Raw genomic sequence first — 21,897 nt, forward strand, 5'->3', positions numbered from 1 at the left:
GGTGACAAAAGAGAGATAAAGATGAAGAAGAAAAAGTGTGCTTATGACAGATGTCAGGTAGATAATACAATGGAGAACCAGGTAGAATATAGAAGATTCAGAGGGAAAGTGAAAAAGCAAAAAAGAGAAGCAAGGAGAGAGTATGAAAAGAGACTGGCAGCTAACATAAAATGAATTCCAAAGTCTTGTGTAGGCATATAAATAGTAAGAGGGTGGTAAAAGGTGGAGTACAGCCGATTAGGGACCAAAAGGGTGATATCTGCATGGAGGCAGGGGGAATAGCTGAGGTATTACATGACCAGCTGCGTCTGTCTTTACCAAGGAAGATAAAACTGCCCAGGCCTTAGTGAAAGAGGTGGTAATTAATACACGAGATATCAAATTGATAAGGAGGAGGTGTTAGGCTGTCTATACTTACAGTTGATAAAGCACAAGGGCTAGATGAGATGCATCCAAAGATACTGAGGGAAGTGAGAGTGGAAATGGTGGAGGCACTGGCCATAATTTTCCAGTCTTCCTTCGACTCAGGGGTGATGCCAGAGGAGTGGAGAATTGCAAACGTTACACCCTTGTTCAAAAAATGATGTAAGGGTAAGCCCAGCAACTGCAAGCCAGTCAGTTTAACATTGTTGGTGGGGAAACTTCTGGAAACAATAATTCAGGGCCAAATTAATTATCACATGGACAAATGCGGGTTAATTAAGGAAACCCAGCATGCATTCGTTAAAGGATAATTGTAACTATCTTGCTGGTGTTTTTTGAAGAGGTAACAGAGGGTTGAGAAGGACAATGCTGCTGATGTGGTGTATGTGGATTTCCAAAAGGTATTTGATACAGTGCCACACAACAGACTTGAGTAAAATTGTACATCTGTGGGGAAGTTCACCAGGGGTCAGTGTTGGGACGCTTTCTCTTCCTGATGCATATTAATGACCTAGACTTTAGTCTACAGGCCACAATTTCAAAATCTGAAGATGATATGAAACTGGGAACCATTGTGAACTGTGAGGAGGGTAGTGTAGAACTTCAAAAGGACACACACATGTTGGTGGAATGGGCAGTCAAGTGGCAGATGAAGTTCAATGCAGAGAAATGTGAAGTGATTCATTTTGATAGGAAGAACATGGAGAGACAATATCACATAGAGGGTACAATTGTCAATAAGTAACTGAAAACTAACATGCGGGTGCAGAAAGCAATTAGGAAGGCTAATGGTATGTTAGCCTTAGCCTTTATCGCAAGAGGATTTGTGTACGGGAGTAGTGAAGTCTTGCTTCAATTGTATAGAACCTTGGTTAGACCGCACTTGGAGTAGTGTGTGCAGTTTTGGTCCCCTTACCTTCGGAGGGATATTACTGCCATAGAGGGAGTGCAATGAAAGTTCACCAGACTTGTTCCCGGGATGGCAGGATTGTCCTATGAAGAGAGATTAGGGAAACTCGGCCTTTATTCTCCAGAGTTTCAAAGAATGAGAGGTAATCTCATTGAAACCTCCAAAATACTTAAAGGGATGGACAGGGTAGATGCAGCTAAGATGTTTCGCCTGGTTGGAGAATTTAGAACCAAGGGACACAATTTCAAAATAAGGGGGAAGCCGCTTAGGACAGAAATGAGGAGAAATTTCTTTAGAGGGTTGTGAATCTTTGGAATTCTCTACCCCAGTGGGCTGTGGAAGCTCAGTCATTGAGTATGTTTAAAGATTTACAGATTTCTAAATACAAATGACATAATGGGATATGAGGATAGTGTGAGAAAATGGAATTGAATTGGATGATCATCCATATTGATATCGGGGCAGACTCGATGGGCTGAATGGTCTACTCCTGTTCCTATGTGCAGGAGCAGAGGGACTTAGGAGTATATGTGCATAAGTCATTGAAGATGGCAGGACAGGCTGAGTGAGAAGTTAATAAAGCATACAGTATCCTGGGCTTTATTAATGGGGCATAGAGTTCAAGAGCAAGGAGGTTATGTTGAACTTGTGTAAGACACTAGTTTGGCCTCAGCTGGAGTATTGCATCCAGTTCTGGGTGCTGCACTTTAGGAAAGGTGTGAAGGCATCGGAGAGAGTGCAGAAACGATTCACGAGAATGGTTCCAGGGATGAGGAAATTCAGTTACGAAGATCGATTGGAGAAGTTGGGGCTGTTTTCCTTGGAGAAGAGAAGATTGAGAGGAGATTTGATCGATGTATTCAAAATCATGAGGGGTCTGGACAGAGTGGATAGGAAAAACTGTTCCTACTCATGAAAGGATTGAGAATGAGAGGGCACAGGTTTAAAGTAGTTGGCAAATTAAGCAAAAGTGACATGAGGAAAAGCTTCTTCACGCAGCGAGTGGTTAGGATCTGGAATGCACTGCCTGAGACTGTGATGGAGGCAGGTTCAATCGAGCCATTCAGAACGGAATCAGACTATTATCTGAAAAGGAAAAATATGCAGGGCTACATGGAGAAGTTGGGGGAAATAGCATTAGATGAATTGCTCAGAGAGCCGGTGCAGACACAATGGGCCGAATGGCCTCCTTCTGCGCTGCAAATCTCCTTTCTGCACTGTGATTCTGTCTGGGGTCTAGTGAGTAAAGATACCAGATTTCATTCTCATGGGGGTAAACTTATCTATGGACGAAGCTGTAAAACAAGAAATGTTGAACTGGCAGCCCATTACACACCTCACGTCATTATCAATTCAATTGAACATTATCAATGGGCCCAACTGCAATTTTAATCTGAGGCCTGAGCCCAGCAGTAGTGACAGCTCCTCCACCAGGCTAAACCTCCCGGAAAGCGGATTGTAGGACTAGGCAGGTAACCATTTTCTTTAGATTTCCTTGTGTGCTATGAGGATTAGGAATGCCCACCTCCCCCTATTGTGATCCCCCCCACCCCCCACCAAAACCCTGCCCTCCCTAGCATCACATAACTGAGTGCCAGGGACCATTGTCATGGGTAATCAGTGAGTGAAGGTCCAATGGCTGTCCTTCAGGAAATTCTCTCAGCTGGCTTTATATCTGTATAAACAGGAGCCGAGAAGCAGTTAGAGGCAACGGTGTGTTGGAAAGAGAACAGCAAAGGAGAAAATGGGGACAAATAAGACTCAGCAAATGGCTTGTTCCACCCAAATTCTAAATCTGACCCAATTTCACTGCCCAGCCTACATAATGAATATCATGAGCTTACTGCTCGTTCTGAAGTGTAACTGATTGTGACCTCTGAGCACTGGGAATGAACATATTTGGAAATTCTTGAAGTATTAACTTTTTGTACTCATTTACAGTATGTGGGCATCACTGTCAAGGCCCATCCCTAATTGCCCTTGAGAAATTGGTGGTGAGTTGCCTTCTTGAACCACAGCATTCCATGTGGTGATGGTACTCACAAAGTGCAGTTACTTGCAAGTCAGGATATTGTGTGATTTGAAGGGGAACTTGGAAGTGGTTGCGTTCCGATGCACTTGCTACTCTTGTCCTTCTAGATGATCTAGGTTGTGGAACATAGGAACATAGGAGCAGGAGTAGGCCATTCAGCCCATTGAGCCTGCCTGCCTATCAATATGATCATAGATCATCCACTTCAATTCCATTTTCCCACACTATCCTCATACCCCTTTATGTCATTGGTATTTAGAAATACATCAATTTCTGCTTTAAACATACTCAGTGACTGAGCTGCCCTCTGGGGTAGAGAATTCCAAAGATTCACAACCCTCTGAGTAAATAAATTTCTCCTCATTTCTGTCCTAAGTGGCTTCCCCTTTGATTTGAAATTGTGTCCCCTGGTTCTAGACTCCCCACCCAGGGGAAACATCTTAACTGCATCTATCCTGTCTTTCCCTTTAAGTATATTGTAGGTTTCAATGAGGTCACCTCTCATTCTTCAAAACTCTAGAGAATACAGGCCCAGTTTCCCCAATCTCTCTTTATAGGACAATCCCGCCATCCTGGCAACAAGACTGGTGAACCTTCGTTGCACTCCCTCTATGATAGTAATATCCTTCCTAAGGTAAGGGGACCAAAACTGCACACAGTACTCCATGTGCGGTCTAACCAAGGTTCTATACAATTGAAGCAGGACTTCATTATTCCTGTACTCAAATCCTCTTGCGATAAAGGCTAACATACAGTTAGCCTTCCTAATTGCTTGCTGCATCTACATGTTAGCTTTCAGCTACTGATTGACATGGATACCCAGGTCCCTTTGTACATCTACACTTTCTAATCTCTTACCATTTAAGAAATACTCTGCACATCTATTCCTCCCACCAAATTGAATAACGTCACATTTTTTCCACATTATAGTCCATCTGTCATGTTCTTGTCCACCAACTAAGTCTGTCCAAATCCCCTTGAAGCTGCTTTGCATCTTCCTCACAACATAGATTCCCACTAAGATTTGTGTCATCCGTGAACCTGGGAAATATTACATTTGGTCCCCACATCCAAATCATTGATACATATCGTGAACAGCTGGGGCCCAAGCACTGATCCCTGTGGTACCCCACTAGTCACAGCCTGCCAACGCAAGAATGACCTGTTTATTCCTACTCTCTGCTTTGTGCCTGTTAACCAATCCTTAATCCATGCCAGTATATTGTCTCCTATCCCATGTGCTTTAATTGTGAGAACCAACCTTCTGTGGGGGACTTTATCAAAAGCCTTCTGAAAATCCAAGTATACCATGTCCACTGACTCCCCTTTATCAATTCTGTTCGTAACATCCTCAAAAAAACTCCTCCAAGTTTGTCAAACATGATAGTCCCTTTCATAAATAGATGTTAACTATGCCCAATCAGATCATTATTATCCAAGTGTCCATTTATCACATCTTTTAAAATAGGTTCTAGCTTTTTCTGAAGCAGCGATAGTGCGAGCGAGGTGTCAGCTGGGAAGGTGAGTTTCAGTTTAAAATAACTTACCTTTTGTTTCGGCGAACACGGGGACTGCTGGGTAAGTAAACTTATATATTCGGGCAGTGGCTAAACCCGAAACAGTACACGTGTAGTGCCTCCCACCCATCCTCCTCCTCTAACCAAAAAAAAAAGGGCCTCTTGTGTGGAGGGTTTGGTAAGGTAAGGTTTTCCTTTTCTTTTTTTAAATCTCTGTTGTCACTTTAGGACAGAGGGGATGGAAGCGAGGGCAGTTGCATGCTCCTCTTGCAGGATGTGGGAGGTAAGGGTCACCACTGGTGTCCCTGCTGACTTCACCTGTGAGAGGTGCACCCAACTCCAGCTCCTCGCAGACCACGTTAGGCAATGGAGCTGGATGAACTTCGGATCATTCAGGATGCTGAGGGGGTGATAGCGAGCAGTTATAGGGAAGTAGTGACACCTAAGTTATAGGATAAAGGTAGCTGGGTGACCGTCAGGGGATGGAAAGGGAATAGGAGTGCAGTGCAGGGATCCCCTGTGGCCGTCCCCCTCAATAATAAGTATACCGTTTTGGATACGGTTGGTGGGGGACGACCTACCAGGGGAAAGCCACATTGGCCAGGTCTCTGGCACTGAGCCTGGCCCAGTGGCTCAGAAGGGAAGGGGGGAGAATAGGAGAGCGATAGTGATAGGAGATTCAGTGGTTAGAGGAACAGACAGGAGATTCTGTGGTCGCGAACGAGACTCCCGGATGGTATTTTGTCTCCCGGGTGCCAGGGTCAGGGTTGTCTCGGATCGAGCCTACAGGATTCTTAAGGGGGAGGGGGAGTAGACAGAGGTCGTGGTACATATGACATAGCTAGGAAAAGGGATGAGGACCTGAAAAGCGAATATAGGGAGTTGGGTTGGAAGCTGAAAGGCAGGACGAGCAGAGTAGTGTTCTCAGGATTGTTACCGGTGCCACATGCTAGTGAGGTTAGAAACAGGGAGCGAGTGCAGCTGAACACGTGGCTACAGAACTGGTGCAGGAGGGAGGGATTCAGATATGTAGATCATTGGGATATCTTCTGGGGAAGGTGGGACCTGTACAAGAAGGACGGGTTGCATCTGAACTGGAGGAACACCAATATCCTGGGCGGGAGGTTTGCTAGAGCTCTTTGGGAGGGTTTAAACTAGTTTGGCAGGGGGATGGGAACCAGAGCTACGGATCAGTGGATGGGGTAGCTGTTGAACAGGCAGATACTGAGTGCAGAGAGTCTGTGAGGATGGTTAGACAATTGACAGGGCAAAGTTGCAGCTAGTATGATAGGTTGAAGTGTGTCTATTTTAACGCAAGAAGTGTCAGGAATAAGGGTGATGAACTTAGAGCATGGATCAGTACTTGGAGCTACGATGTTGTGGCCATTACGGAGACGTGGATATCACAGGGGCAGGAATGGATGTTGGATGTTCCGGGGTTTAGATGTTTCAAAAGGAATAGGGAGGGAGGTAAAAGAGGTGGGGGAGTGGCATTGCTAATCAGGGATAGTATCACAGCTGCAGAAAGGGAGGTCGTCGAGGAGGGTTTGTCTACTGAGTCATTATGGGTGGAAGTCAGAAACAGGAAAGGAGCAGTCACTTTGTTGGGAGTTTTCTATAGACACCCCAATAGCAACAGAGACATGGAGGGACAGATTGGGAGGCAGATTTTGGAAAGGAGCAGAAGTAACAGGGTTGTTGTCATGGGTGACTTCAAGTTCCCTAATATTGATTGGAACCTCCTTAATGCAAATAGTTTGGATGGAGCAGTTTTTGTCAGGTGTGCCCAGGAAGGTTTCCTGACTCAATATGTAGATAGGCCGACTAGAGGAGAGACTATGTTGGACTTGGTGCTTGGCAACGAACTAGGCCAGATGGCAGATCTCTCGGTGGGAGAGCATTTCGGTGATAGTGATCACAACTCCCTGACCTTTACTATAGTCATGGAGAGGGACAGGAGCAGACGGGATGGGAAAATATTTAATTGGGGGAGGGGGAATTACAATGCTATTAGGCAGGAACTGGGGAGCATAAATTGGGAACAGATGTTCTCAGGGAAATGCACGACAGAAATGTGGAAGTTGTTTAGGGAGCACCTGCTGCGACTGCTGGATAGGTTTGTCCTGATGAGGCAGGGAAGGGATGGTAGGGTGAAGGAACCTTGGATGACGAGAGGTGGAACTGCTAATCAAGAGGAAGAAGGAAGCTTACATAAGGGTGAGGAAGCAAGGATCAGACAGGGCTCCAGAGGGTTACAAGGTAGCCAGGAAGGAACTGAAGAATGGACTTAGGAGAGCTAGAAGGGGACATGAAAAAGTCTTGGCGGGTAGGATTAAGGAAAATCCCAAGGCGTTCTACACTTATGTGAGGAACAAGAGCATAGCCAGAGTGAGGGTAGGGCCGATCAGGGATAGTGGAGGGAACTTGTGCCTGGAGTCGGAGGAGGTAGGGGGGGTCCTAAATGAATACTTTGCTTCAGTATTCACTAGTGAGAGGGACCTGGTCGTTTGTGAAGACAGCGTGGAACAGGCTGATATGCTCGAACAGGTTGAGGTGACGAGGGAGGATGTGCTGGAAATTTTGAATATGAGGACAGATAAGCCCCCGGGGCCAGACGGGATATACCCAAGGATATTACGGGAAGCGAGGGAAGAGATTGCTGCGCCTTCACTGTCCACTGGAGTAGTACCGGATGATTGGAGGGTGGCAAATGGTGTTCCCTTGTTCAAGAAAGGGAATAGGGATAACCCTGGGAATTATAGACCAGTCAGTCTTATGCCGGTAGTGGGCAAATTTTTGGAGAGGATTCTGAGAGACAGGATTTATGATTATTTGGAAAAGCATGGTTTGATTAGAGACGGCCAGCATGTCTTTGTAAGGGGCAGGTCATGCCTCACAAGCCTTATTGAATTCTTTGAAGATGTGACAAAACACATTGATGAAGGAGGAGCAGTGGATGTGGTGTATATGGATTTTAGCAAGGCGTTTGATAAGGTTCCCCATGGTAGGCTCATTCAGAAAGTAAGGAGGCATGGGATTCAGGAAATGTTGGCTCTCTGGATACAAAATTGGCTGGCCCATAGAAGTCAGAGGGTGGTAGTAGATGGAAAGTATTCAGCATGGAGCTCGGTGACCAGTGGTGTTCCACAAAGATCTGTTCTGGGACCTCTGCTCTATGTGATTTTTATTAATGACTTGGATCAGGAAGTGGAAGGCTGGGTTAGCAAGTTTGTCGATGACACGAAGGTTGCTGGAGTTGTGGATAGTGTGGAAGGCTGTTGTAGGTTGCAACGGGACATTAACAGGATGCAGAGCTGGGCTGAGAATTGGCAGATGGAGTTCAACCTGGAAAAGTGTGGTGATTCATTTTGGAAGGTCGAATTTGATTGTGGAATACAGGCTTAAAGACAGGATTCTTGGTAGTATGGAGGAACAGAGGGATCTTGGGGTCCATGTCCATAGATCGCTCAAAGTTGCCACCCAAGTTGATAGGGTTGTTAAGGCGTATGGTGTGTTGGCTTTCATTAACAGGAGGATTGAGTTTAAGAGCCGCGAGGTTATGCTGCAGCTCTATACGGTCCTGGTTTGACCACACTTGGAATATTGTGTTCAGTTCTGGTCGCCTCATCATCGGAAGGATGTGGAAGCTTTACAGAGGGTGCAGAGGAGATTTACCAGGATGCTGCCTGGACTGGAGGGCATGTCCTACGAAGAAAGGTTGAGGGAGCTAGGGCTTTTCTCATTGGAGCGAAGAAGGAATAGAGGTGACTTGATAGAGGGGTACAAGATGATGAGAGGCATAGATAGAGTGGATAGCCAGAGACTTTTTCCCAGGCTATCACCAGGGGGCATCATTTTAAGGTGATTGGAGGAAGATTTCGGGGAGATGTCAGAGGTAGGTCCTTTACACAGACAGTGGTGGGTGCGTGGAATGCACTGCCAGCGGTGGTAGTAGAAGCAGATACATTAGGGGCATTTAAGCGACTCTTGGATAGGTACATGGTTGATAGTAGAATGAAGGGTAGGTAGTTAGTTTGATCTTCGAGTAGGTTAAAGGTTCGGCACAACATCGTGGGCCGAAGGGCCTGTACTGTTCTATGTTCTATTTTCCCAACGACTGATATAAGGCTAACAGGTCTGTAATTCCCTGTTTTCTCTCTCCCTCCCTTCTTAAATAGTGAGGTGACATTTCTACCTTTCAATGTGCAGGAACCGCTCCAGAATCTATAGGATTTTGGAAGATGATCACCAATGCATCCACTATCTCCATAGCTACCTCTTTCAACACTCTGGGATGGAGAATATCTGGTCCTAGAGACTTATCAACCTTCAGCCCCATTAATTTCTCCAATACAATCCTCTTACTAATACTAATTTCCTTCAATTCCTCATTCTCCCTAGTTCCTTGGATCTCTAATTCTAGGAGATTTCTTGTATCTTCCTCAGTGAAGACAGACACAAAGTAATCATTTAGCTTCTCTGCCATTTCTCTATTCTCTATTATAAATTCTCCTGACTCCGCCTGTAATGGACCCACATTTGTCTTAGCCAAACATTTGTCTTTACGTACCTATAGAAGCTTTTACAGCTTGTAGATTTGGGCAGTATAGTATTTGGGATATTGCAAGTTACTGCAGTGCATGTTGTAGCCAATCTACACCGGTGAAAGTTTAATGTGATGGGTAGGGTGGCAATCAAGCTGGCTGCTTTGTTCTGAATGGTGTCCAGCTATTTGAGTGTTTCACCCAACCGGGCAGGTGGAGAGTATTCGTACTCCTGACGTGGGCCTTGTAGATGGTGGACAGGCTTCAGGGAGTCAAAGGGGGAGTTACTTGCCACAAAATACTGAGCCTTTCACCTGCTGTTGTAGCCACAGTATTTATATGGCTAGTCCAGTTCAGTTTCTGGTCAATAGTGATCCCCAGGATGTTGATGGTGGGAGATATGGCGAGTTGCTTAATTTGTCATTGCCCAACACTTCTGTGACATGAATATTTTTTATCACTTTGCCCAGGCCTTGCTGCATGTAAGCACAGACTACTTCATCAGGCTGGATCTTGTTATCCCAACGCCGGGAGCAGTGGTGGGTGCAGACAATGGTGGCAACCCCGCACGGGACCCATGGCGCTGCGATTCTGTGGCGGGCAATCATTTAACATACCGATGGGAGCCACCCACACCAATCATGTGGTGGGGTGGCATTGGTGATGCCGTAAACAGTGTCACCTGATGCGGGAGCAGGTGCTGGCACCATTTTTAATAAAATGCAGATTTTCCCCCCTTTACCCCCATCCATGAAATAATGTAGAGTTGACCCCTTCCCCCTGCCATCTATGCACAGAATGCAGATATGACTCCTTTTCGCCCCATCTATACACAGAAAGCAGAGTTGACCCCTTCCCCTCCTCAGTGGTGCCAGCTTCTTGTGGACGGGAAAGTGCAGGCGCATGAGTGCAGCACATTGAGCTCAAGATTGGGAACAGATGGGAAGATCGTGGTGAATGACATTGAAATTTATGCAGAGAGGTATTTGAAATATTTAAACTAGGGTCTGTCGCAGAGTGACAGAGGTGCCGCCAGAGAGCTTCCCTGCCCCTGGGAAGATCGGGCCCAGCCATCCCGGCATCAGGTCGTGTGACGGCCACTGCCACTCCAATTCTCCGGCCCCACCTGCCAAAGAACCTGATATCTGGTTGAGTACAAGATCAGGCCAATTATCTGATGAATTGGAATGGACCTGAACATTGTGCAATCATCAGTGAACATCCCTGTTTCTGACCTTATGATGGAGGGAAGGTCATTAATGAAGCAGCTGAAGATGGTTCGACCCAGGACACTACCCTGAGGAACTACTGCAGTGATGTTTTGGGGCTGGGTGATTGGCCTCCAACAATCAGAAACATCTCTTTTTGAGCGAGGAATGACAACAGCCGATGGAGAGTTTTACCCTGACCCCCATTGACTTCAGTTCTATTCGGGCTCTTTGACGTCATACTTGGTCAAATGTTGCCTAGATGTCACCTCACCTTTTTTAGAATGCTTTTACTTACATTGCAAGTTATATAAAATCATATTAAATTTAAACATTTGATTACTCCCATGTTCACATATGTTAAAGATCCACCTATAATAATTCAGTGCTCGTTTCAACTGACGAAACAACTTTTCAATATTTTCTATATATATTTTTAATACAGATCATGGTATGAAAATGATTGGAGGCCGTGAAGTTAAACCCCACTCAAAACCTTATATGGCATCTATCCAAGTTTACAACAAAAAAATGAAGAGCTATAAACATTATTGCGGAGGGGCTTTGATCGCAAATAAATGGGTACTGACTGCAGCAAGCTGTCAAGTGTAAGTTATAATGTGTACATGTAAAATGAAGTATTATTCTGATTATTAATTCTCATGCCAAGCCCACTTTGAATAATTGCTTTCAAACACTGTAGCCACATTATTATTGTTCAGCAGAGCATCATGTTATTGGTGCATATTTGTATTAACATAATCCTTGATATGATAAAAAAAATTGTATCAAATTATTACTTTCTGGTTGTTAGATGGCAAAAAATCATATAGTTCTCTAGTTGTAAATATGATTTTATTTAATCTGGGCATCTGATGGCCGTGCAAAATCCAAGGTTTCAGAACCACAATGTATGATTGCTGGAATTTAACCATGTGCGCTATGGAGTATTTCTGGGCCCCCACTTCTTGTCCAGCCAGGAATACCCTGCCTGTTGGACCATTGGCTTGCAGGATTATATGGATCCATGTGGGAAATATTGTGGTTCCTAATAATTGGACTTGCACGGGCAGACCTATCAATGAGCTCACCCATGTTCACACATGTCAATATTTTTAGAAGTAGGTTTATTTTAATAACACCCTGAGCAACTTGCAGGATAAACAAAATGACCAGAAAGGATTCTAGATGTTTATAACTTGTTTGGGTTAAAGGCCTGATGACATCACCATCAACTCCTCTGATCAAACTAAAGTGCATTCATAAGTATTTTAGGAGGCTGCTTTTCTGAATATGTCCTACTGGTGGGGAGCCTTTCTACAGGCTGCAGATATCAAGAAATCTTTCTGACAGTAGAATGCAGTTAGAAAATTGATCAAGGCAGCAAATTTCTGCAGCCCTTCAGGTGGGAGTGCATTGGGAGGGCCAGGAATTAGCTTGGGACCTGGATATGTTTAGCTTTGGAACAGATATCTAGTTTCTTTGCTGTAATGAAAGTGTTTACCTTGACATTATTGCTATTTAACTTTTAACCTTTTATGTTAGGAATTCAGCAGGGCCTTGAAATGGGTAGAACCTGAATCTGCCTCTTGTATGGACTGTGAAGTAGGAGGATGTGGACTGGGGCTGGGATCCCCAGTGCTGGGAGTTTCTGTGGCCATTGGTGTTAACGTCATTGACAGCAGTAGACCTGGCCATCCACCCAATGTGAGTCCCAACTGAGGGTCCAGGTCACAGAAGATAAAAGGACATTTGTCAAAATTATTTAATTGAAATCCCTTTAGAAAGGGGCATTGAGGCAACTGGTGCAATCAATAACTAACCTACTGCACTCATACTAGAAATCAACATAAAAAAATGTGATTACTGGAAATCTGAAGTAAAAACAGAAACGTTTGGAAATACGCAATAGGTCAGTGAGTATCTGATGAAGGATTCCACTAAAATGCAAACTCTTCAGGTACTGACTGAGCTGCTATTTAATTCCAGCAATTTGTGTTTTTATTAATATGATAATTTGCCTTACTGTATGTTTGCATGAAATGCAGAAGTTTTGCATACATAATGGAGAAGGGACTAGCAGAATCTGGGAACACGGTGGGAAGAGGTAGAATGGGAGTAAGTTTGTGTGGAGTATTAATGCTGGCTGAGACCAGTTGAACCGAGTGGTCTTTTCCTGTCATGTAGATTCAATGTTTCATGTAAAGATGAAAGCAATAGTAAGTAGTAAGGGACTTGGTTAATTTTGTTCAGCTTAATATTCTTACACAGTTTGAGCTCCTGATTGTTATTTTACTGACAAATTTCTGCAAATTGTCTTTTTTAATTGAAGCAAAGCATAATTATCTATCTTTCTGATGAAATGCAGACGAGGGCCTATTCTAGTAGTTCTTGGAGCACATGATCTTTCACAGAATGAGAAGAGCCAACAAAAATTTGAGGCCAAGAAGTGGTACCCCCACCAACAGTTTAACCGAAAAACTCCAGAAAATGACATCATGCTGCTCGAAGTATGAATTTTATTTCTTTTATTATTGTTCGTTTACACTGTTTAAAACTTATCATTTAGAAAGATTGCAGTGTGTCATTTCACAGACAAGTTACAGCTTTATATGTTAAATGTCTTTGAGTAAAGTTTACGGAATGTATTTACTCAGGGTCCGCCAATAGTTTAGTTAGTTAATGTACAGCCAAAGATTGAGTGTCAGATGCGTACACGATTACAGTTCTTGCCATGAATGAGTATCACCAAGCTGCTTGACCCTGGGTGGCGGTGGGTGGGGTGGGTGGTGTAGGGATGGGGTGGGGTTGCTGGGTGGGTGGGGAGAGGGGAAATGGGAGGGGGTGTGGAGGGGGGCCATTATAGTTGAACTTGATCTTGTCTTCATCCAGCATCCACATATGGGAAGTTTTCAGCAGGTGTCTTTGGATAGCAAAGAGATGCCATTTTCTTTTACCAACCTTTTCTTATCAAGTGAGGTGTCCAACCCTGGTTCAATGAAAAATGCAGTAGAGGATTCCAAGAGCAGCACCAGGCTTACCTAAAAAGGAGGTGCCAACCTGGTGAGGCTACAACACAGGAATACATGCATGCAAAACAGCGGAAGCAGCATGTGATAGACAGAGCTAAGCTATCGCACAAACAATGAATCAGATCAAAGCTTCAAAGCTCTGCAGTCCTGCACATCCAATCACAACTAATGAGAAAAGGAATAAAAACAAGAAATGCTGGAAATACTCAGCAGGTCTGGTAGCATCTGTGGAGAGAGAAGCAGGGTTAATGTAATCAGATGAAGGGTCACTGACCTGAAACATTAACTCTGTTTCTCTCTCCACAGATGCTGCCAGACCTGCTGAGTATTCCCAACATTTCTTGTTTTTATTTCACATTTCCTGTATCTGCAGTGTTTTGCTTTTATTTTAATGAGAAAAGGAGATGGCTCCACAAACAACCCCATCCTGAATGATGGCAAAGCCAAGTGTGCAAATGACAAGGCTGAAGTGCTCGCAACCACCTTCAGTTAGAAGTGTCAAGTGGATAATCCATCTTGGCCTGCTTCTGAGGTCCCCACCACCACAGATGCCAGTCTTCAGCGAATTCTATTCACTCCATGTGGCTACAGCAAAGGCAAAAGGTATGCTCCGCGACTATCTGAGCTCTTTGTTATTCTATTCCAGTACAGCTACAACACTAGCATCTGCCTGCAAAATGGAATAATGCCCAGGTATAGCCTGTCCACAAAAAGTAGAGTCATACAGTCTTCATGGAACAGAAGGAAGCCAATTGGCCCATCAACTCCATGCCAGCTCTCTGTAGTGCAATCAAATCAGTTTCATTACTCCACTCTATCCCCATACCCCTGCCAGTTTACTTCTCTCAAGTGTCTATCCAATTTCCTTTTGAAATCATTCATAATCTCCACTTCCACTATCCTTCTAGGCAGTGAGTTCCAGGTCAGTACCACTTGCTGCGTAAAAAAGCTTTTCCTCACATCCCCCCGCATCTCTTGCCAATGTGAACAACTTTTCTTTGTATTTTTTTAAATTCATTCATGGGATGTGGGCGACGCTGGCCAGGCCAGCATTTATTGCCCATCCCTAATTGCCCTTGAGAAGGTGGTGGTGAGCTGCCTTCTTGAACCGCTGCAGTCCATTTGGGGTAGGTATACCCACAGTGCTGTTAGGAAGGGAGTTCCAGGATTTTGACCCAGCGACAGTGAAGGAACGCCGATATAGTTCCAAGTCAGGATGGTGTGTGACTTGGAGGGGAACTTGCAGGTGGTGGTGTTCCCATGTATTTGCTGACCTTGTCCTTCTAGTTGGTACAGGTCATGGGTTTGGAAGGTGCTGTCTAAGGAGCCTTGGTGCATTGCTGCAGTGCATCTTGTAGATGGTACACACTGTTGCCACTGTGCTTCGGTGGTGGAGGGAGTGAATGTTTGTAGATGGGGTGCCAATCAAGTGGGCTGCTTTGCCCAGGATGGTGTTGAGCTTCTTGAGTGTTGTTGGAGCTGCACCCATCCAGGCAAGTGGAGAGTATTCCATCACACTCCTGACTTGTGCCTTGTAGATGGTGGACAGGCTTTGGGGAGTCAGGAGGTGAGTTACTCGCCGCAGGATTCCTAGCCTCTGACCTGCTCATGTAGCCACGGTATTTATATGGCTACTCCAGTTCAGTTTCTGGTCAATGGTAGCCCCTAGGATGTTGATAGTGGGGGATTCAGCGATGGTAATGCTGTTGAATGTCAAGGGGAGATGGTTAGGTTCTCTCTTGTTGGAGATGGTCATTGCCTGGCACTTGTGTGGCGCGAATGTTACTTGCCACTTATCAGCCCAAGCCTAGATATTGTCCAGATCTTGCTGCATTTCTACACAGACTGCTTCAGTATCTGAGGAGTCACGAATGGTGCTGAACATGTGCAATCATCAGCGAACATTCCCATTTCTGACGTTATGATTGAAGGAAGGTCATTGATGAAGCAGCTGAAGATGGTTGGGCCGAGGACACTACCCTGAGGAACTCCTGCAGTGATGTCCTGGAGCTCAGATGATTGACCTCCAACAAACACAACCATCTTCTTTTGTGCTAGGTATGACTCCAGCCAGCGGAGGGTTTTCCCCCTGATTCCCATTGACCTCAGTTTTGCTCGGGCTCTTTGATGCCATGCTCGGTCAAATGCTGCCTTGATGTCAAGGGCAGTCACTCTCACTTCACCTCTTGAGTTCAGCTCTTTTGTCCATGTTTGAACCAAGGCTGTAATGAGGTCAGAAGCTGAGTGGCCCTGGCGGAACCCAAACTGAGCGTCACTGAGCAGGTTATTGCTAAGCAAGTGCTGCTTGATGGCACTGTTGATGGCACCTTCCATCACTTTACTGATGATTGAGAGTAGGCTGATCCAGCCGCCTCTCTTTCCAAAACTACAATATCTTCGCTAATCAGTACAGCCACCCCATCTCTCTTTTTTTCTTTCTCTATCTTTTTTGAACACTTTGTACCCGTGGATATTAAGCGCCCTGTTCTCACCATTTTTAAGCCATGTTTCCATTATTGCGACAACATCATATTTCCACACCGTTATTTTTGCATATAGCTCAACAACCTTACTCACTACACTTTGTGTTTTCGTACATGTAATGAAACCTGTCTTTGTATTCCTCATAGTCCTTCTTCATCTGCTGCCAAATTATCCTGGCCTCAAGGGGGCAATACACCATGTAGGGCTCACCATGATGGTTACAGAAATGCCTGTCTGTCACCCTAAATGCAGAATCCTGTATAATGACTGCATTTCTACTCTTCGCTGTTCCCTCCTTTGAAGTCCCTTACCTATTGTTGCCATGGCTGGACTACAGTCCTTCAAGGTATCATCACTCCAGCAGTCTCCAAAACTGAGTACTGTTTGAGAGTGGTACACACTTTCTGCCTCTTGCTACTCTTCCATATGGCCACTCATCTACTATCTTGAACTCTCACTGCCTGTGGGGTGACCAACTCCTAGAATGTATGATCCAGGGAACTGTCATCTTCCCTGATGTTCCGCAGTGACTCCAGCTGCCCCTAAAGCTCAGAGATCCTGAGCTAGAGATCAAGCAGCTGGAGATATTACCTATACGTGTGGTCCCCCATGCCACATGAAGTGTTCTGAAGTTCCCACATGGTGCAGGAATTGCATAATAACAGGTCTCAGCTGCCCATCCATGAAGTAAGAAACATCTCTATTTCTTTTTTAGAATCTAGTTAATACTTTGTATAAACTACAAACATACGAATTAGGAGCAGAAGTAGGCCATTTAGCCCCTCTAGCCTACTCCGCCATTCAATAAGATCATGGCTGATCTGTGTGTCTTAAATTCCACACTCCCATCTACCCCCGATAACCTTTGATTCCCTTGCCGATTCTATCTACCCTGCCTTAAAATGATTCAATGACTCCGCCTCCACCACCTTCTGAGGCAAAGAGCTCCAAAGTTGCTCAACTCTCTGAGAGAAAAATTTTATCGTCATCTGTGTCTGAAAAGGGCAACCCCTAATTTTAAAACAGTGCCCCCTAGTTCTGGACTCACCCACAAGAGGAAACACCTTTCCACATCCACCTTGTCAAGACCGTTCAGGATCGTATATCCTTCAATCAAGTCTCCCCTCACTCTTCCCCTCACTCTTCTAAGCTCCAGTGAATACAAGCCCAGTCTGACCAACCTGTCCTCATAAGAAAACCCACTCATTCCAGATATCAATCTAGTAAACCTCCTCTGAACTGCCTCCAACGCATTCATATCCTTCCTTAAATAAGGAGACCAAAACTGCACACAGTATTCGCGATGTGGTCTCACCAATGCCCTGTATAACTGAAGCATAACATTCTTATTTTTATTTTCAATTCCTCTCATAATAAAGGATAGAATTCCATTAACCTTTATTACTTGCTGTACCTGCATACTAACTATTTGTGTCTCCTGCACTAGAACACCTAGATCCCACTGCACCTCGGAATTCTGCAGTCGTTCTCTATTTAAGTAATACTCTGCTTTTGTATACTTCCTGCCAAAGTGAACAACTTCACATTTTCCCACATTGTATTCCATCTGCCAGATTTTTGCTCACTCACTCAACCTATCTATATCAGTCTGCAAGCTGCATATGCTGTCTTCACAACATATTTTCCTACCTATAGTGTCATAGAGTCAGAGTTAGACAGCACAGAAACAGGCCCTTTGGCCCATCATGTCCGTGCCAGCCATCAACACCTATCTATTCTAATCCCATTTTCTAGCACTTGACCCATAGCCTTGTATGCAATGGCATTTCAAGTGCTCATCTAAATACTTCTTAAATGTTGTGAGGGTTGCTGCCTCCACCACCACTTCAGGCAGTGTGTTCCAGATTCCAATTACCCTCTGGGTGAAAAACTTTTTCCTCTAAACCTTCTGCCCCTTACCTTAAACCTATGCTCCTTGGTTATTGACACTTCCGCTAAGGGATATGGGCTCTTACCTTCTTAACCAATCTCCCATGCGGGACCTTATCAAAAGCCTTACTGAAGTCCATGTAGACTACTTTAGTCTGCTTTACCCTCATCTACACATCGAGTCACCGCCTCGAAAAATTCAATAGAGTTTGTTAGACATAATATCCCCCTGACAAAGTCATGCTGACTATCCTTGATTAATCCCTGCCTCTCCAAGTGGAGATTAATCCTGTCCCTCAGAACTTTTTCCAATAGTTTCCCTAACACTGATGTTAGACTCACTGGCCTGTAATTACCTGGTTTATCCCTGCTACCCTTCTTGCATAATGGTACCACATTAGCTGTCCTCTAGTCATCTGACGCCTCTCATCTGGCCAGAGAGGATTTGAAAATTTGTGTCAGAGCCCCTGCTATCTCCTCCCTTGCCTCACATAACAGCTTGGGATACATCTCATCTGGGCCTGGGGATTTATCCACTTTTAAGCCCGCTAAAACCACTAATAACTCCTCCCTTTCGATGCTAATTTGTATCTTTGTGTCATCTGCAAATTTAGCTACCAGGCCATCGCTCCCCTCATCTAAATCATTGATATAAATTGCAAAAAGTTGAGGCCCCCGCACAGACCCCTGCAGGACTTCAATCGTCACATTCTGCCAATCAGAAAAGGACCCATTTATGCATACTCTCTGTTTTCTGCCAGCCAGCCAATCATCTATCCATGCTAATATTTTACCTCCTACACCATGAGCTCCTACTTTGTTCAATAACCTTTTATGTGGTACCTTATCAAATGCCTTCTGGAAATCCAAGTACCGTCTGTCAATGGGCTCCCCTTTATCCATGGCACGTTGCTCCTTCAAAGAACTCCAATAAATTGGTTAAACACAATCTCCTTTTCACAAAGCTGTGCTGACTATTCCCGATTACCTTGAGTTTTCCTAAGTGCCCAGCTACATCCTCCTTAATTATCGATTCTAACACCTTCCCTACGACAGACGTCAAGATAACTGGCCTATAGTTACTTATTTTCCGCCTCCCCCTTTCTTGAATAGAGGGGTTATATTTGCTATTTTCCAATCTGATGGAACCTTTCCAGAATCTAACAAATTTTGAAAAATTAAGACCAACGCATCTACTACCTCATTTGCCACCTCTTTTAAGACCCTAGGATGAAGCCCATCAGGACCCGTGGACTTGTCAGCCCACAGCTCCATCATTTTGGTCAGTACCGCTTCCCTGATGATTGTAATCTTGCCAAGATCCTCTCTTCCTTCCACCTCCTGATTGTCAGCTAATACTGGAATTTTTTTTCTATCCTTTATAGTGAAGACGGAAGCAAAATATTTGTTCATTTCATACGCCATTTTCTTATTTTCTACTATTACCTCCCCATTCTCACTCTCCAGTGGACCAATAGTCACTTTACTTACTCTTTTCCTTTTTAAATACCCGTAGAAAGTCTTGCTATCCATTTTTACATTTCTAGCTAGCTTCCTCTCATACTCTAGTTCTTTTCTTCTGATTTAATTTTAATTAATGCCTCTCGACCTGCTTTGTGCTAATACTCAGTACCAATTCACTTACTGTTATACTTACCCCAATTTTATTAATTAGTTTAATTAATTAATTAATTAAATATATAGCATTAGTTATGCTATATATTTAATACAGTACTTTCTAGTTTCCCAGTCTTAGTTTAAATCACTGCTCTAGTTGTTTAAAAAAAAACTAATACTCACCAACTAATCAGTTGCTGTCTTCTGATGTCACTCCTTGCTTTTTGTGGAAATACTCCGATCAGGTCCGCACTCTTCTCCCTCTCTCTCTCTTACCCTCTTCCACCACTGCTGGTGTCTCTGACCCGGTTCATGCTTCTCTCCTGCACTCTCTCTATTGCTCATTTTCTTATCTTCTGCCACTGCTGCTGGTGTCTGTGATCAGGTCTGCACCCAAATCCAATCCGGCCAATTACAGCCCCATCAGTCAACTCCCAACCATCACCAAAGTGATGGAAGGTTTTGTTGACAGTGCTATCAAGCGGCACTTACTCAGCAATAACCTGCCCACTGATGCTCACTTTGGGTTCTGCCAGGATCACCTGGCTTCAGATCTCATTGCAGCCTTGGTTCAAACATGGGCAAAAGAGTTGAATGCCAGAGGTGAGATGAGAGTGGCTCCCTTGACTTCAGGGAAACATTTGATGGAGTGTGGCATAAAGGAGTCCTAGTAGGTTGTAGTCTTAGTCGGGAATCGGGGGGAAAACTCTCACTGGTTGGAGCCTTACCTAGCACAAAGATAGATGGTTGTGGTTGTTGGAGGTCAATCATCTCAATCCCAGGATGTCACTGCAGGAGTTCCTCAGGGTAGTGTCCTAGGCCCAACCATCTTCAGCTGCTTCATCAATGACCTTCACTCTACCATAAGGGTAAGTGGGGATATTTGCTGATGACTGCACAGTGTTTAGTACCGTTCACAACTCCTCAGATATTGAAGCAGTCCATGCCATATGCAGCTGGACCTGGGCAATATTCAAATTTGGGCTGTTGAGTGGCAAGTAACATTCACACCAGACGTGTGTCAGGCAATGACCATCTCCAACAAGAGAGAATCCAACCATCTTCCCTTGATATTCAATGGCATTACCATCACTGAGTCCCACTATCAACATCCTGGGGAGTCACCAGTGACCAGAAATATAACTGGACCAGTCACATAAATACTGTCAGACGTAAAATATTCTGCAGCAAATTGCCCACCTCCTAACTGCCTAAAGCCTATCCACCATCTACAAGGCACAATCTAGAGTGTGAGGGAATACTCTCCACTTATCTGGATGGGTGCAGCTCCAGGAACACTTAAGAAGCTCAACACCATCCAGAACAAAGCAGCCCAGTAGATTGGCACCATCTGCCACCTTACAGATTTACTACGCACCATGGCTACAGTGTGTATTGTTACAACTGAGGTGGGAGGAGTGCACTGTTTATTCTAGCTCCACTTCTCCACAGGTCACAACATATATTTAAATTTTTTCCCACTGACCGATGCGGTCAATCATAGACTCTATTTTTATCCCAGAATAAAACGCACCAACCAGGATTCTTTAATAAACAACAAAAGTATCAGTTTATTACAAAACAAGTCTTAACCAGTAGTAAAGTAAAGCATAAACACACAGATTGAAATATTAAAGTTCCCTTTTTACCTTAGCCCCTCACACTCACACACACATATATACCGGTCAACTGGAAAAATAAAGGGTTTTTTAGAGCTCTATTACAGACAAAAATAAACACTTGGGCTGAATACTTGTTTATTCTTGAAGAAACAGCAGATGAAATGTGTTTTGTTCCAAAACTGGCATACAGACTGGTCTCTGAGTACACATACATGGGTCTCTGGGATCTTTAAGAACAGTTCTTTTCAAATGACATTGAGAATAATTTAGCAGGCTTTTCTTCAAAGACAGGAGATGAAAAGAGTTGACACAGTGGACTTCTCAGGGTCTTTTAGAGAGGTGGTGGAAAGCTGGGCTGGGTTGTGGTCTTCTCTCCTTCCTTGGGAATGCTCTTCTCTCCTTGGAAGTTCTCTTCTCTTCTTGGAAGTTCTCTTCCTTTTTATACAGTTCAACCCTAACTCAAAGAAATCCAAAAGTCAATCTGACAACAGGAGGTCAACCTTTGGACCTCCATCAATTTTGACCTGTCACTTCTTTGTTACCAACTTCTCCAGGTATCCAAAGTTTTCTGTTGTTTATTGAGCTGGAAGTCTGGTGGTTTCCTGGAAAGGCATGTTG

General features: G+C 44.3%; 1 protein-coding gene across 2 annotated transcripts in view; it reads left to right on the plus strand.

Annotated features, from left to right (window-relative positions):
- The window catches only part of LOC137371050 (granzyme K-like), a 46,011-nt gene that overhangs the window by 17,827 nt on the left and 6,287 nt on the right, over positions 1 to 21,897 (plus strand). For both annotated transcript variants that reach the window (XM_068032960.1, XM_068032952.1), the window contains exons 2-3: positions 11,080 to 11,242; positions 13,003 to 13,144. In XM_068032960.1, the coding sequence (XP_067889061.1) occupies positions 11,088 to 11,242; positions 13,003 to 13,144 (297 nt within the window). In that variant the 5' untranslated portion in view covers positions 11,080 to 11,087. The remainder of the gene's footprint in view (positions 1 to 11,079; positions 11,243 to 13,002; positions 13,145 to 21,897) is intronic.

Source organism: Heterodontus francisci, chromosome 1 (genome assembly GCF_036365525.1).
Source record: "Heterodontus francisci isolate sHetFra1 chromosome 1, sHetFra1.hap1, whole genome shotgun sequence".
In the NCBI taxonomy this organism is placed as follows: domain Eukaryota; kingdom Metazoa; phylum Chordata; class Chondrichthyes; order Heterodontiformes; family Heterodontidae; genus Heterodontus; species Heterodontus francisci.